Here is a 13,713-nt window from a genome sequence, read left to right as displayed (position 1 = left end):
TAAGCATAACTGCATGTTTAATGTTTGTCTGGCATAAATGTCAATTCATTGGAAAAAAGCCTATTTGTTGACAAAATGTAAAAATAATAGCATGTCAAGTGGAAACATAGCTGCCTGAACCCTGCATGCTCTTTATGGATGTGTTACTGGGCGGGCCCTTGTGGTATGTTACAGACACCTGCCATTCCTTGGATGAGAATCCAGACAGTACGTGTCTCAATTCTGCTGATGACCCAAAGCTGGATGGCACAAAAAATATTCTGGGTAAGAGGCAAATTCCAAAATTTTGAAAATCTGGAATGAAATACAGTAAGATACAAATTTTAGTTAAGAATAAGTACAAGTAATGAGGCTTTAAAAGTTCAGCCTCCAGGGAGATGTGGCCAAAATGGCACATGCAGAAAAGATAAACTCAGTTCAAGTTCAGTGTGAGGTGACAGTGCAGTGTCCCCAGAAAATGCACTAGCGACTAAGGAATATTGGAATAAGGAATCAGGAAATCATTAGTGCTGTTCTGGAACATACAACACTGTGACACCAGATCTTTACGAACATCAGATAGGCACAAATGATGAGGTTAGGATGGTGAAGCATCTAGAACTGACACAAGCAAAAGCTGACTGGGAAGACCTGAGGGAACAGGAGCCGTCCTTAAATACGTGGAAATCTGCCCTTCAATAGAGCAACTGGACAATTCTTTACAACTAGAGAAAACAGAAGTTAAATTAATGGATAGAAGAGGAAGACAGATTTCAGTCTAATAAGCAAAAACCTCTTAATTCCTGAAAAATCTCAGAAACTGAGAAAAGGCTTGCTGGAAAGGGAATAAATTCTCATTTTGTCACAGCAAATATACAGGAAGACTGGTTATCCATTTGTGACCTGAGGGATGGGGAGGTTAGATAGCAATTATGTTTGGGAAAAAGTAAGATGAGATGATTTCTCAGGTTCATTCAGTCTAAGCCTTGTATCAGGCAGGTAGAAAACTGCTTTCTTTAAGTAAATACTGTAAGAGCTAAAATTTTAGTGTGGCAAGTGATTACTGTAATGTATCAAGTCAGACTGGGTTCAACAGGTCTGATCCTCAGTCATTTCAGAGCCTAGACGGCTACAACCTTTTCTCCAATGTGGGAACCACAGGCAGGGACAAAATCAGTATCCTTCACTATCAGGGAGGCTACTTAATGGGACAGACTGTACCCTATTTATTCTCAGTATATCTTGATGCTGTCAGCAAAGATTAAATGGAATCAACATTAAAAAAAAAAAAAACACTTTCTGTAACAATGAGTGGTTTTGGTATTGTTTTATTTTTTTTCCCAGCACATCTTAAAAATCACACATGGGCATTTGCTTATAGAACAGTACAGTCTAGGAAAAGCAATAAAAGGAGAATCTAAACATACACTGAAAGCACAGTATATAGGCTATGTGTTGAGCCCTTGTGGAAAATAGTATGGCTCAGTCTGAATTGACAAAGCTATGCTGGAATCTCTCAGAAATTTTCCCTCCCACCTCATATCCAATTTAAGACTACCAATAAAAAGAGAAGAATTGTTGGTATGCATTAGTTACAGCAGTATAATGGCTTACATACAAGTGCTTACCCACATGTGGTTCCCAAAAGATGACTACAGTACTGGCAGGAATACGTACTGCCTTGGAGGAAGACTCAGGATAAGATATTATTCAAGTCAAGTTGTATCAGAGCCAAAGTATTTCACAGGCTTAGCAAAAAAGGACAAAAATTGAGAAATATAACCTACACATATTTCTTATAAGATTTATCATTGTTTGGAAACAGAAATATTCATTATTCTGAAGGCACCATCACACAAAAAAGGACTGACACACAACATAAGGAATAGGTACCCCAGCCCACCCTCCCTACTCCAGGCTGTGCTCCTCAGGGAGCTGTGTGAGCAAACATCCCAAATGTGTAGTGGGTGTCTCCGGGACTGAGTGAGTATGCCCCACCCACCAAGTCACATCCTAGGGCTACTAAGTTGAGATAGTAGGAATGAAAATGCAAGACGTAGAGTACATGTAAATCCCAATGACTGAACAGGTGTATGTGAGAGTACAGGTCCACCACACAGTTAGTTAAATATGCTAAAAAAGGTGATCGAAACCAACACTGGGGAAAGGATGTTCCGTGTTTCTGCATACAACTACTTAATTCCTGATGTGTTCTTGAAGAGGAAGAGCCTTGAATTGCTAAACAATCTGTCTCTAAAGACTCATCCTCTCCCACCCATTTTAAATAATGGCTATCTCATGGGGAAAAAAAAAATCCCAACAAGGCACTGTGAGCTTTGGGGAATATTCTTTAAATAGCTCAAAAAATAATTATTTTAGAAACTGTATACTAGCACAAGAATTTCATGTCCTTTTTGGATACATGAACAACATTACTTTAGGAGGTAAACCATATGTTTCACAGGGTACTCATGCTGTTTGTGAAAAACAATGCCAACAATAAGATGCCTTAAAAACATGTATATATGCTGCTTAGAAATCCACACTAAAAACATTGTTTTTTCCTTCTCTCTCTCTTAGATTTGAAAGTTCAGAGTCTTTGAAAAACATTCTTAATGATACTTAATGAGTTATTTTTGTTTCTTGTGGGGAAAAAAAGTATAAAATAATCTTTGGGAACCAAAAAAGAAATCTTTTCATACTCACAGAAGTAAAATTACTTAATTCTGTGATGGTTCTTTGGCTTGAGTGTTCTGTTTATCAGTGGTCCTTACTCACGTTTGTTAAGGAATTGTTGTGGTTAGAAGAGCACGAAGTGCTCATTCTTTGAGGATCTTCCAAGGTTCAAATGGGAATGCTTCAGGTGCACAGGAGACTAAACACCTCCTAGGAATATAATATTGATTTAGAATAATTAGAGAGTAATAAAACCTAGCTAACAACATACTCAGCTATAAATCCAAAAGGATTTAGTTATATTTAGGTTGCACCGATTATACTTCATTAATAAAATTATAAAAATTAATTTTGTTTTCAAATCAGTGGAAATATGAAGATGAAAAACTAAAATTCAAAGAAAAACTCAGATGCAAAGAAGAACAAAGGGCTTCACACTCCCTCTAAAGAAAAAAAAAATCTTAGACCCAGGTCCATTTTATTAATAACATGTTTCTATAATCTTTGACATTACAGGTAGTTTTTACAGTTAAATATCACACTAAAGACAAACACTGTTTGGCTTAGGGAGCAGAAAGCTGAGTAACTTACATCCTTCATGTCAGACACCACATTTCAATAGTTTAAAACAATCTTTTACAGTTTCTAGATTTCAGCATCAATGTATACATTATTTCCTTCTCAGGAAGTTGTAATTAATAAGGATTAAATGTATATATTGACATGTGGCTCATTTGGGAACGTGAAGCCTTGAGCAAAGACCAAGATTCGTAACTCGTAAAGCCAACTGTGGTGCTGGATTCTTCAATCCTAACCTGGCACTTATTTTCCGCTTTTCTCCACCATGAGCTAAGTCCTAATTAAAATCAAAGCTGCTAAAGATTAAGTGGTAAACAAAAAACTACTAAAGCTGTCCTTAACTCCTGTCTCAGTGTTTCTTAAAATGTAGATATGCTTTCCACAGAATTCTATCTTGGCTGCTTTAAGCACCAGCATACGCAGTTTGTGAATGGATCTACAATAGTTTGTGTTCTCCATTTACATAGAACAGATGTTCAACCAAACTCAGCCCATTTGAACAGCCAAGGTTACAGGCTTCAGCTTGGGACCACAGGGCTTCTCTGATCAGGTATGTTTAAAAAGTTGCAACTATAAAAGAATATGACAACGGAAAATCTCTGGAGCCAACATGCAAAAGGCATTTTGAAAAATGCAAGCGAGGACTCAGCAGTTACTAAGAGAATATTCTGAAAAAGAGGTTTTCTTGCAACCATCTGTATCTTGCATCATACACACACCGATGGAAGCTCATCCTTCATTGTGCTTTTGTTTTCCAAAATGCATCAACACAGCTACATATACTAGAAGGCTTCCAGCTTCACAAATAGCTTTTAAGTAATAGTACTACAATATGAAAGCGTTTAGGAAGAAAACTCCCAATTCTCTGAAGAGGAAAGAATTTAATCCTTTTTCTTTGTGGCAAATGCTGGGCACAATAAACATGTGGCTTCTGCAATTCTTACTAAACTAAAAAAGTTCATGTTACTCAGCATGAGACTAAACTCACTCATGCACTGTCAAGTGCACCAAACATTAAGGCAACAGTTCTCTAAGGGTCAGTAAAGCCTGTTCACTCTGAGTCTTTAATATTCAATGTCATTTCTCAGTAGCAGCAAGTTCCCATTCCCACTAAAACCCCAACCCAGATATGATATCTTCAAATAAAATATTAGAAATATGACTAATTTAAGAAAGACAAGTCGGTGTTATGCAGTACTGAAAACCAAACAGTCTACATAAACAAACTTACTCAAAATGAGTTAAGATGCCTCACATAAACAATGTTCCCCAGATTTTAAGAAGCCATTTTCAGATATTTCAGAAATATGAGGCAAGGTTTTAAGTACTTCTGTGCATATTCAAGAACTCAGCTCTCCACAAATGCTAAGTATATGCTGAAGCACCTCTCAGAAGCGGGTGTGAAAGTGGGGAGAGGCTTTCTGGTTTACTAATCAGAGTGAAACAGTACTGAAGAGTGTTCATGTGTTTCTAAATGATCCCTGTAGAAATGATTCCAACTGCAAAATGTAGTCCTCACTGTAAAATCAAGGCTGGGGAGTTGTGCATACATGGGAGAAGAAAAACAAAAGCATAAATCACTAATTTCCATAAGGTTCAAGTAGAATAGTGAACTAGTGAACCCAACAATTTCCGGTGTTACATTTGTAGTTTCCTAATATCATATACAGATTTCTGAGGTTGCTGAAATCTGAACTTCCTGGGAAAGAACGTTGTAACAATCACGTGCAAAGGAATTGATCTATTTATGAATCTGTAAGTTTTATTAAAAAAAATTACTCAGAAACATGTATACACTCCATTGAGATTAGTACTGTATTAATTTTGACATTTTGATAATCATTAATAATTTTGATAACAGAGAAATTACCTTCATGAATAGATGTATTTTTTAAAGCTGAGATTTTTATAATTCTAGAGGTCAGTGTAATTTCCCCATCAAATATCCAACTATTTCAGATATCAAGGGCTTTAAGTAAAGATCTCCTGGAAATTTTATAATTAAAAATAAATCACCAGTGAAGAGAGGCAGCTTCTAATAAATAAATAGTTTCTGTTGTTAAACGAATGTTTCATTTTGATTTGCTTACAGATTTAAGTTTATTAGTTTGAGGCCAATTTTATTTGTTAAAAATTATTTATCATTTTGAAGTCTTAAAAATATCATTTTGTCAGTTTTAGATTTTTACTTTTCTGGTTAAGGCTACTTCAGATATAAAAGGTATCAAACTGCCCAAAAATACTCTGGAGCTGTTGCTACACAGACAGTGTGTCCTTTTAAAGGATCGTCTGCATTTTGACTTAACATTAGCTGATCAAATATTAATTTTAAAAAATTATCAAAAGTTAGGTATTGCATTAAGAAAAGAATCCATCTCAAAATATGAATCATGAACCTTGACAGACAGTGACTCAAAGTAATCTTTTCATTTATTTTAATGTCTAGGTTTGAATGTAAAAATGTTTGTTAAATGTGGTTAATGCTCTCCCTTTTAAGAAATATATTTTAAACTTTTGATTATGGCATGTTTATTAATTTTTTTTAAATTTAGGTTAAACCAGTAATTCAAAAAAAAAGCATTAAACTATTATTAAGAACTAAATTGAAACTTTACTTTTACATGAAAATTTATCAAGTTGTTTAGGTTAATTTTTTTTTAAAGGGGTTTTGTCATTGAAACGGGTTGAGGTTTTCAAATTCAGTAGCTGAATGATGACTGTGTTTCTTTAGCCCAACAATTCTTTGAACTGGAGACATTCAGTTTAAGGAGCTTTCCTTCTGCTCCCATCGCAGCTTCTTCTGAGTCTCAGCAACAAGAATGTGAAATGAGAAACATTAGGACTCTATGCTGAATAAAGGCATTCCTTTCGTGGCAAATCTGTTCTTCACGTACAATGAGTGATAAGTCAGCTTTTCTTATAAAACATATTATGAATGAATTAGGATTTAACAATGTTATCTCAGTGATACAAATATAACTCATACCTCAGTAGAAACAGAAACATGGAGAACAAAAATCGTGTCCCCTGACAGAACAAATCATCTAAGGATTTAAGGTTTTATAACTATACTAATTTCAAAGAAAAATGTAGGCCAAGCACCTTACAGAACTGAAGACATCCTAAGTAAGAGATTGCCTATATTCTTTCATGGGTACCCTCCCATAATGGCCTACTTACACTAGAATGCACTCTTAAAAAAACACACATGCATATCACTCCTCGGTAGAATCTTTCCCTAGATAGCTGCTTCCCAGAAACTTTTAAAAAGAGGCTAGAGAAACAATAGATGACACCAAATTCTGCCTTGTTCTCAAGAAGAAGCATCAATACAAAACAGCTGGCAGCATCTTCTTCTGAAATGACAACTGGCAGCCTGACTGAAATTTGAAATGACAACCAGTTGGCTGTAAACTGATGTACCTACAATGAGAGAGATTTAGGAAGACCATCTGTCAATCCATAGATGTAGGAACAAAACAAACTACAGAATGGAACAAACTTATTTTAAACCAACAAACAAATGTAGCTGAAATAAAGTCCATGATATATTTGATTACTGGTATAACCGTAGTTAAAGATTTCAAAAAAAAAAAAAAGTGACATTTTTCATAACAATAGTAATGGATTTATAAAAGGTTTCTGTTTCCAAAGATGTTATTGGGGTCCACATATTCCTTGACAGACTTCAGCATCCCAAAGCCGACATCAGAGATACTTTCCTTTAGCCACTGCTTCCGTAACTTGCCCACTGGAAAAACAAAATCAAAAATGCTTCAATATACACTACGATGCTGGGAACCAATCAATCTTGTGACCATGAATGAGCAAACACTGTGTGATAAATGCTTTTATTCAAAAATGAGAAATGTTTTGCTTTATTTGATTTATTGAGCCCACCAGACTATCAAGCTCATTAAGCCCAATGTATTCCCAAGGGAAGCCTGTGCTCCACAGTGTCTCCTTTCTCTGTAAACTAGAAAATGGAGATGAAGTAAGCTTGGACTGAGATTATGGCCCATTTTACAAGTAACAAAATGAGAAAAACATGCATTTCAAAAGAACCCATCTCCTGTCTTTAACAAAACATGCCAAAGTTTCAGAGAAAATGAAGTTAACTAAAGAAAAATATCATATCCAGATGAACTTGTTCGTTACACTATAGCAAAAATGACAGGATATATATTGCAAAATATTTTAAGGAGAACAAAAGCTTTAAGGAATTTAGAACATCTGAACCTTGGACTTAAGAAAAAAAAATCTGGGTATGAAGGTTTCCATTTTCTTTTCAAATGACTTTAAAATAAATCTGCATATTCAAATAATGGTTATTTTCTTCCTATTGTTTTTCCTGAAGTAGAGATTTTTTTAGGCACTAAATAAATCAAATACCTAAACCATCTTAAATTCAATTATCTGCTTTTATACACTGCGTAATGTTTCCCTTCTTTGTTTCTAGGTCTTGCTAATTTATTCTGAGAATAATGAAGTAATATAATGGTTAGCAGCATAAATTATATTTTAAAAGATACTCAATGAAAAAACATAACCTTTTCTAAGTAGAACTTTTGTAAGAAAGTTACATGTACTTAATCTATAAAAGTGGCATTAAAAAGCAAAGCAGGATGCTGATCTGTGGCAAAATCAATAAATCTTTTAATTTTCGGGTAGGACTATTTGTGGTTAGTACTTTTCAAATGTATTACTGTAATAACTGAATTCAAATGGTCATTTTCCACAAATTTTCATTAATGATCCAAAGTCATCAACAGTGATTTAATTGGCCAACTAAATTGGGAAGCCTTCTTTCATTAAAGTATTCAGCCTGTCATTCTAAAATGCACTCCCATTTATCAGGCTGTAGTGACACACCAGAGCATCTGCCTTTTGGAAACCGTAGGTACCATTTTAAGCTCAACTCAAAATGTCTTTTGTGTGCAGTTCTCCAGGAAACCATCAAATTGTCATTAAAATAATAAATAGCATCCCCAAAAGCAAAATATTTCTGCTTGGCTTCTAGAAATAAAAAAGCATTGCTGGTGTTAAGATGGGGGAAAAAAATCTTAAATTCAAAAGAAAAATTCTGGTTTTAAAAGAGCTCTAAAACCAGAAGCCAAACAACACAAATTCTTATTCATGCAACCTCTACCACCTAAAAGCTGTTCTACCAGGTCCTCCTACTATCTCTCTATGGGACGGCTCACCACAATGCCCCAGCCTCAGTTTGCTCATCTGCAAAGGGATTAGAAACAACAGAATCTCTTCACCTCAAATATCTTAAGCATTTTTCAAAAAGCTACAAATTAGCTATTTCCAAGTTTGCTCCAAGGTATTAAAAAACAAAAAAACAAAAACAAAAACAAAAGCAAAAAAACCTCTACTCTGTGAGGAGTAGAAGTGGCATTACTATAAGCTGCTGACACTGAGGCAACTCAAGAAAGCAGGGTGAAGAGCAGTCAATGCCAGTCTCCACTGTTATCTGTAATATAGCTTCACTGAATGTGTCCTGTGGTTATGAATGTAATTGTCCTGAAAAGACTGCAAACAACTGCTCCAACAAGATGGGGCACATTAGAACCTCAGCAGGATGCCCAACAGCTAGCTTGTCTGCCTGGTTTTACACCTCTAGTAATAATGCAATTCCACAAGGAACTGAACCATCATCTGAGAAGCCACCCAACAGCCATTGCATATTTAATGAAGTCGCTCACCAAGCGCTGGAAAACAGAAGGTGCTTGGAGTGCATCATTAGTTCTGTCAGAAGGATAATTTACACATCTATCTTGTCAAATTTTCCATGGTTTATACTTTTACAATAATCAATCTAACATACATTTGATTAGTGAACTAGAAAGCAAAAAAAAAAAAAAAAAAAAAAGGCAGTACAGGCAGCATAGATGTGGCCCCTCATAAACATATTTGATAAAAGAATTTAACCCCTTGATGCCTTGATGGCAGAGGTCTGTGAGCTTCTTCTGCTAGTGATAAAAGATTCTGAACTGAGTTCAGAAATCGCAGTTTATGCAATTAAGGGGACTAGAAATCTTTTTGGTTTTCCTTAACAATTTATGTCTACTACATTGGAGGATAAAGGTAGCAACAGAAAACAGAGTTTAAGTGAAAATGCTTAATGAGTGTTTCTGATAAGCGATTACTGGAAACAGTCTTCATAAAATTCTAGAGAACCTTCTCTGGCTGTCTCAGATGAATTGATAAATTAAAAAAACAACAATGAAAGGCCTTAATACCAAGGAGGGATGCCACATTTCAAAGTAGAAGACTTTTATTCTAAAACTAAACAACAACAATAATGTCATTTGTACTGTCTTTATTTGCATTGCTAGGCATCTGAGAAGTTAGCTGACTGTACTAATCAGTACACGTGTAACACATGTGTGCACAACCATATAGGAGCTGCTTAAACATTTGCAGACTCATTTTCAGGAATGGAAGAAATGGTACTCCGTCCTTTATGTAGCATGCCATATTGGATGGGGAAATGGATGAATGAAAACAGCAAATAACAGGAGGCCAAAGACTATTTCAACATTCCTTGTATGCACAGTTATCCATGAAAAGGCATGTGTACATTCATATCACATGAAGCTTATTCCTCTTTCTAGACATGAATTATCTGATGTGGGATATTCATGACTACTGACTCAACTACATTCCTTTGACTTCTGATCCTCTAGAAGTATAAACCTAGCTTGAGAGTCAACACTAGAGCTACAAAAAGCCAAATCCATCATCTCTGAAAACAAGCAAGGACCCTATATACCACAATTCACAGTTTTTCTACATATACGATGCTCAAAGTACTTAAGCCAGATATTCAAGAGTCTTAGATGAATTTTTAAAGCTACAAAAAACATAGGCCAGCCAAATACTAAACATTATATAGAAAACTAATGGGAAGAAATTCCTTTTCTGCTTAAATTAAAAGTGGAGTTCACTTTTTTACAATTTAATTTCTTACAACATATATATAGACTGAATAAAATAAGTATTTTGTGTCCTTCCACAATATACAGTATATTTTAAAAAACTGTACTTTTGAAACAGAGAAAATAGAAGCTTTTGGGGTCAGTCTTTGAAATCACTGACTCAAAAGTTCCCTTTGGATGCTAACAGCTCCAAGAAAGAATGCATTTAGTGAGAAGATCAACAGCATAAAAGAATGAACAGACATATATACAAGGAGGATGGGTAACAGGAGTCTTGTGTGTTGAAAATGTGGACATGCATGGCCAGCCTAGCTACCAAAAATTATCTGGAACTATTCTTTATGGTTTAAGGGACTAAAGATTTAGCAGAAACTACCACATCTTAAAAGGGATATATGTAGGGTCTGCTAGCCAGAGTTCTTTTCAGCCAAATTTAAAACTTTTTGAATGATGAATTTGATTATAAAGTTGAAAAGATTTATCATATACTTACTTAAAAAACAAGTTATGAAATGAGTTGTACATTTAGAAGATTACTGAAGCTAAAGCTCAGAAGTAGAATTCAGCCAAAGCTAAAAGCACCTATTATTATAACAATCATATTTCGAAAGTTCTAATTTAAGCATCATGGATACTTCTTTAGCACTAGTCTACAGGTCAGATCTAAGAAAGAAAATCTAGACTTAGCTGCTTGTATGAATGATCTGAGCATTGACTCTGTATTTCAAGATTTAATTAAACCAACTAAACCACTGATGGATTATGTAAAGAACAAGTGCTAACGGGACACCAACCTCTTGCCAGGTGAGGTTCTTCTGGTCCCAAGAAACTGTACTGATGAGAATAGAAGAGCAATGGACAATTTCTGCTCTGTGGGGTATCTAGTGATCTGACTATGATGATGTTTTTTGGGAGGGAGTGGCGTCGGGTAGCATTCAACCTGAAAAGAGAATTTAGTTGTCCATTTGTTTGTGCTACAAGGCACATTTTTGTGTGCATGTTTGGTTTTGGTAGAGGTACATGATGAATGTCAGTCAACAGATCTCCAACTAAGGTATGCTAACATCCAGTTTTTAAAGGCATATAAGATGGGACTATGACTATCAAAGAGTCTAATTTAATGCTTAGCGGATACTTAAAGTCATGTTTGATTTCTTTATTAAGTCATCTATTTTCTACTACTAATGATACTTCTGATATCAAGATGACAATTTCATGGATACCACAGATTTTAACAAAGGAATTAAAATTTGATATAAGATTTTTCTCTTATTAAGTATTTTTAAATGTCAGTTTTCTTCATACTTAAGGTTTCATCTGTGCAGTTTATATAGTAGCTCTAGGATTTCAGAGATTCTTGAACAGGTTGTTAGAGATTATGAAACAGAAAAGTTTGAATTACTAAGATGATAACAGATCACTAGAGCTGGATTCAAACCATCTGTCTTCAGAACACAATCAAGTGCTAATTCTGCTAGAGGTCCCCAACAGATGGCTTGACACACTTAAAATTTAAACCAAGTGGCAATTAATGCCTATACAACAGAGTTGAAAGCAAGCAAAGAGGCCAAATAACATGAAATAGACAAGGATAGAAAAGAATAGAAAACATCATACGCTCCTTGAAGACTTGGGCCATGTTTTCTTCATTTTTGTAGCCCTGTTGCATAGTACAGTATATGCCACACAGTGAGAATTCAAAAAAATGTTAGTTAAAAAATACTGAACCACAGTTATCCATAAGCCACTTTAGATAAGGGGTAAGGATGCAAATTATCTAGGAAAAGCAATCTAGGTTTCCGTAATTTCCTTTGGTTTTTATCTGCCTTGCATTCCCTATATTCTGACATTATTTCCTGGATGTATTCAGAGTTCTTCTATAGCAGCTAAGATATGAGAAGGTATGTCACAGAACTTAACTCTCATTTCCTTCAAATCTCTAGGAATCTTTGGACTATATCAATAGTTCTCAAAAGAGGCAATTTTGCACCCCAGAGGACATTTAGCAATGTTTAGAGACATTTTTGGTTGCAGTAACTGGGGTGAGGTTACCACTTTCTAGTGGGTAGAGGCCAGGGGATGCTGCTAAACGTACTACAACACACAGGGCAGCCCCCACAACAAAGAATTATCTAGCAAAAAATGTCAACAGTGCTAAGACCAAGAAATCCTGGACTATGCTTCCAAAGGTCTATCTCAGGAGCCCAGTTTCCAAAAAAGCAACATACCTTCACTGCTAAACCAACTGGATTAGCAGTAAATGACTTATTGCCATTGCAAGGTGACCTTATTCTAAATTTGAGCCTATTGACCAAATTGAAAGAAATTCTGGAAATAGTGGTATAGCAGACAGATGTTATACACTGAGAAATTCTACCATTAATGACAAATGTTACTTTATTTCAGAACTTAACTCCTAAAGACTTGAATCTAATGTCTACTGAAAAAAAACTTTTAAGTCATATTTTTGGAGCCATTTCCCCAGCCAATGTGTGAAAATACATGTGAAATAAAGCTTCACAAGACTGTCCAAAAGAACTTTCTGTGAGGACAGAATGTTCTGTATTTGCACTGTTTAACACAGTAGCCCCTAGCCACATGTGTGTATTAAGCACTTAAAAGGTGAATACTGTGAGAAAATTAATTTTTAATTAAATTAAATTAATTTAAATTTAAATAGCCACAAGTGCCCTAGTGGTTTCTGTGTCAGACAACAAAGAACATTAAAAATTAACTTTACCTAAAGTCACTTTTAACAGATCTTACACTTGAAAATATCTATTAGGATTAACTGTTTGCTAATCACCTTAAACTAACTTATAAAAAGTTAATTATTCCGTAACAACATGATAATGTAGTAGAGGTATCCTGAGACTAACAAACATCTAGTACTTAGAAGAGTCTTGGACATAAAATTGCTAGGAAGAAAAAGTTCTCTTTAGAGGTCCAAAGAAAAGTGGTATTGTCCAAACCATCCATTCTCTCCTGGTGGCTGAAGCTGGAAGCTACTACAGGTATATAAAGCACAAAATAAGAGATGGCAAACACAATGCTATCCCTGCCCTTTGCCTGGGACTGGGCACCTGTAATTGCATGGGTGGGAAGGCACAGGGATCAATACATTCTTACAACAGATTTTCTGTCAGCTCAAATCTTAGAATGTTTATCCTAAGATATAGCTGAAATAGTTAAGTGTTCAACTACATACAGTTCATTAAACTGGCTCTTACAGTCTGTTCCTAGAATCTCACTATTTACAACATTACTTCAGTGGAAAAATATTATAATCAACTTAAAAGTTTTGTGAGAAAAAGCCAGTCACAAAGAAGAAACTGAAGGAAAAAATTAAAGAGCAAGACAACCTTCCTGTTATCTTACCATAATCTGATAAAGATTCAATATTGGAAAGGCTATACTCATCTGGTAGCTATCAAAAGACCAAAATCATAACCAGCATATTGACACTGACATAGTCAAGATACAGAACATTTCCATCACCACAAGGATCCCCGCACTGCCTATTTATAGTCAA

At 35.2% G+C, this 13,713-nt stretch overlaps 1 protein-coding gene across 1 annotated transcript in view; it reads right to left on the bottom strand.

Moving 5' to 3' along the window:
• Nucleotides 1-1,294: 1,294 nt before the first annotated feature.
• AGPS (alkylglycerone phosphate synthase) overlaps nt 1,295-13,713 on the bottom strand; it is a 119,864-nt gene continuing 107,445 nt past the window's right edge. The window contains exon 20 of the mRNA XM_006189172.2: nt 1,295-6,985. Within this exon, the coding sequence (XP_006189234.2) occupies nt 6,864-6,985 (122 nt within the window). The 3' untranslated portion in view covers nt 1,295-6,863. The remainder of the gene's footprint in view (nt 6,986-13,713) is intronic.

This window comes from Camelus ferus, chromosome 5, assembly GCF_009834535.1.
Source record: "Camelus ferus isolate YT-003-E chromosome 5, BCGSAC_Cfer_1.0, whole genome shotgun sequence".
NCBI classification, from domain to species: Eukaryota; Metazoa; Chordata; class Mammalia; order Artiodactyla; family Camelidae; genus Camelus; species Camelus ferus.
Note: the sequence above shows the minus strand (reverse complement) of the source record. Positions and strands in the feature narration are given on the sequence as shown.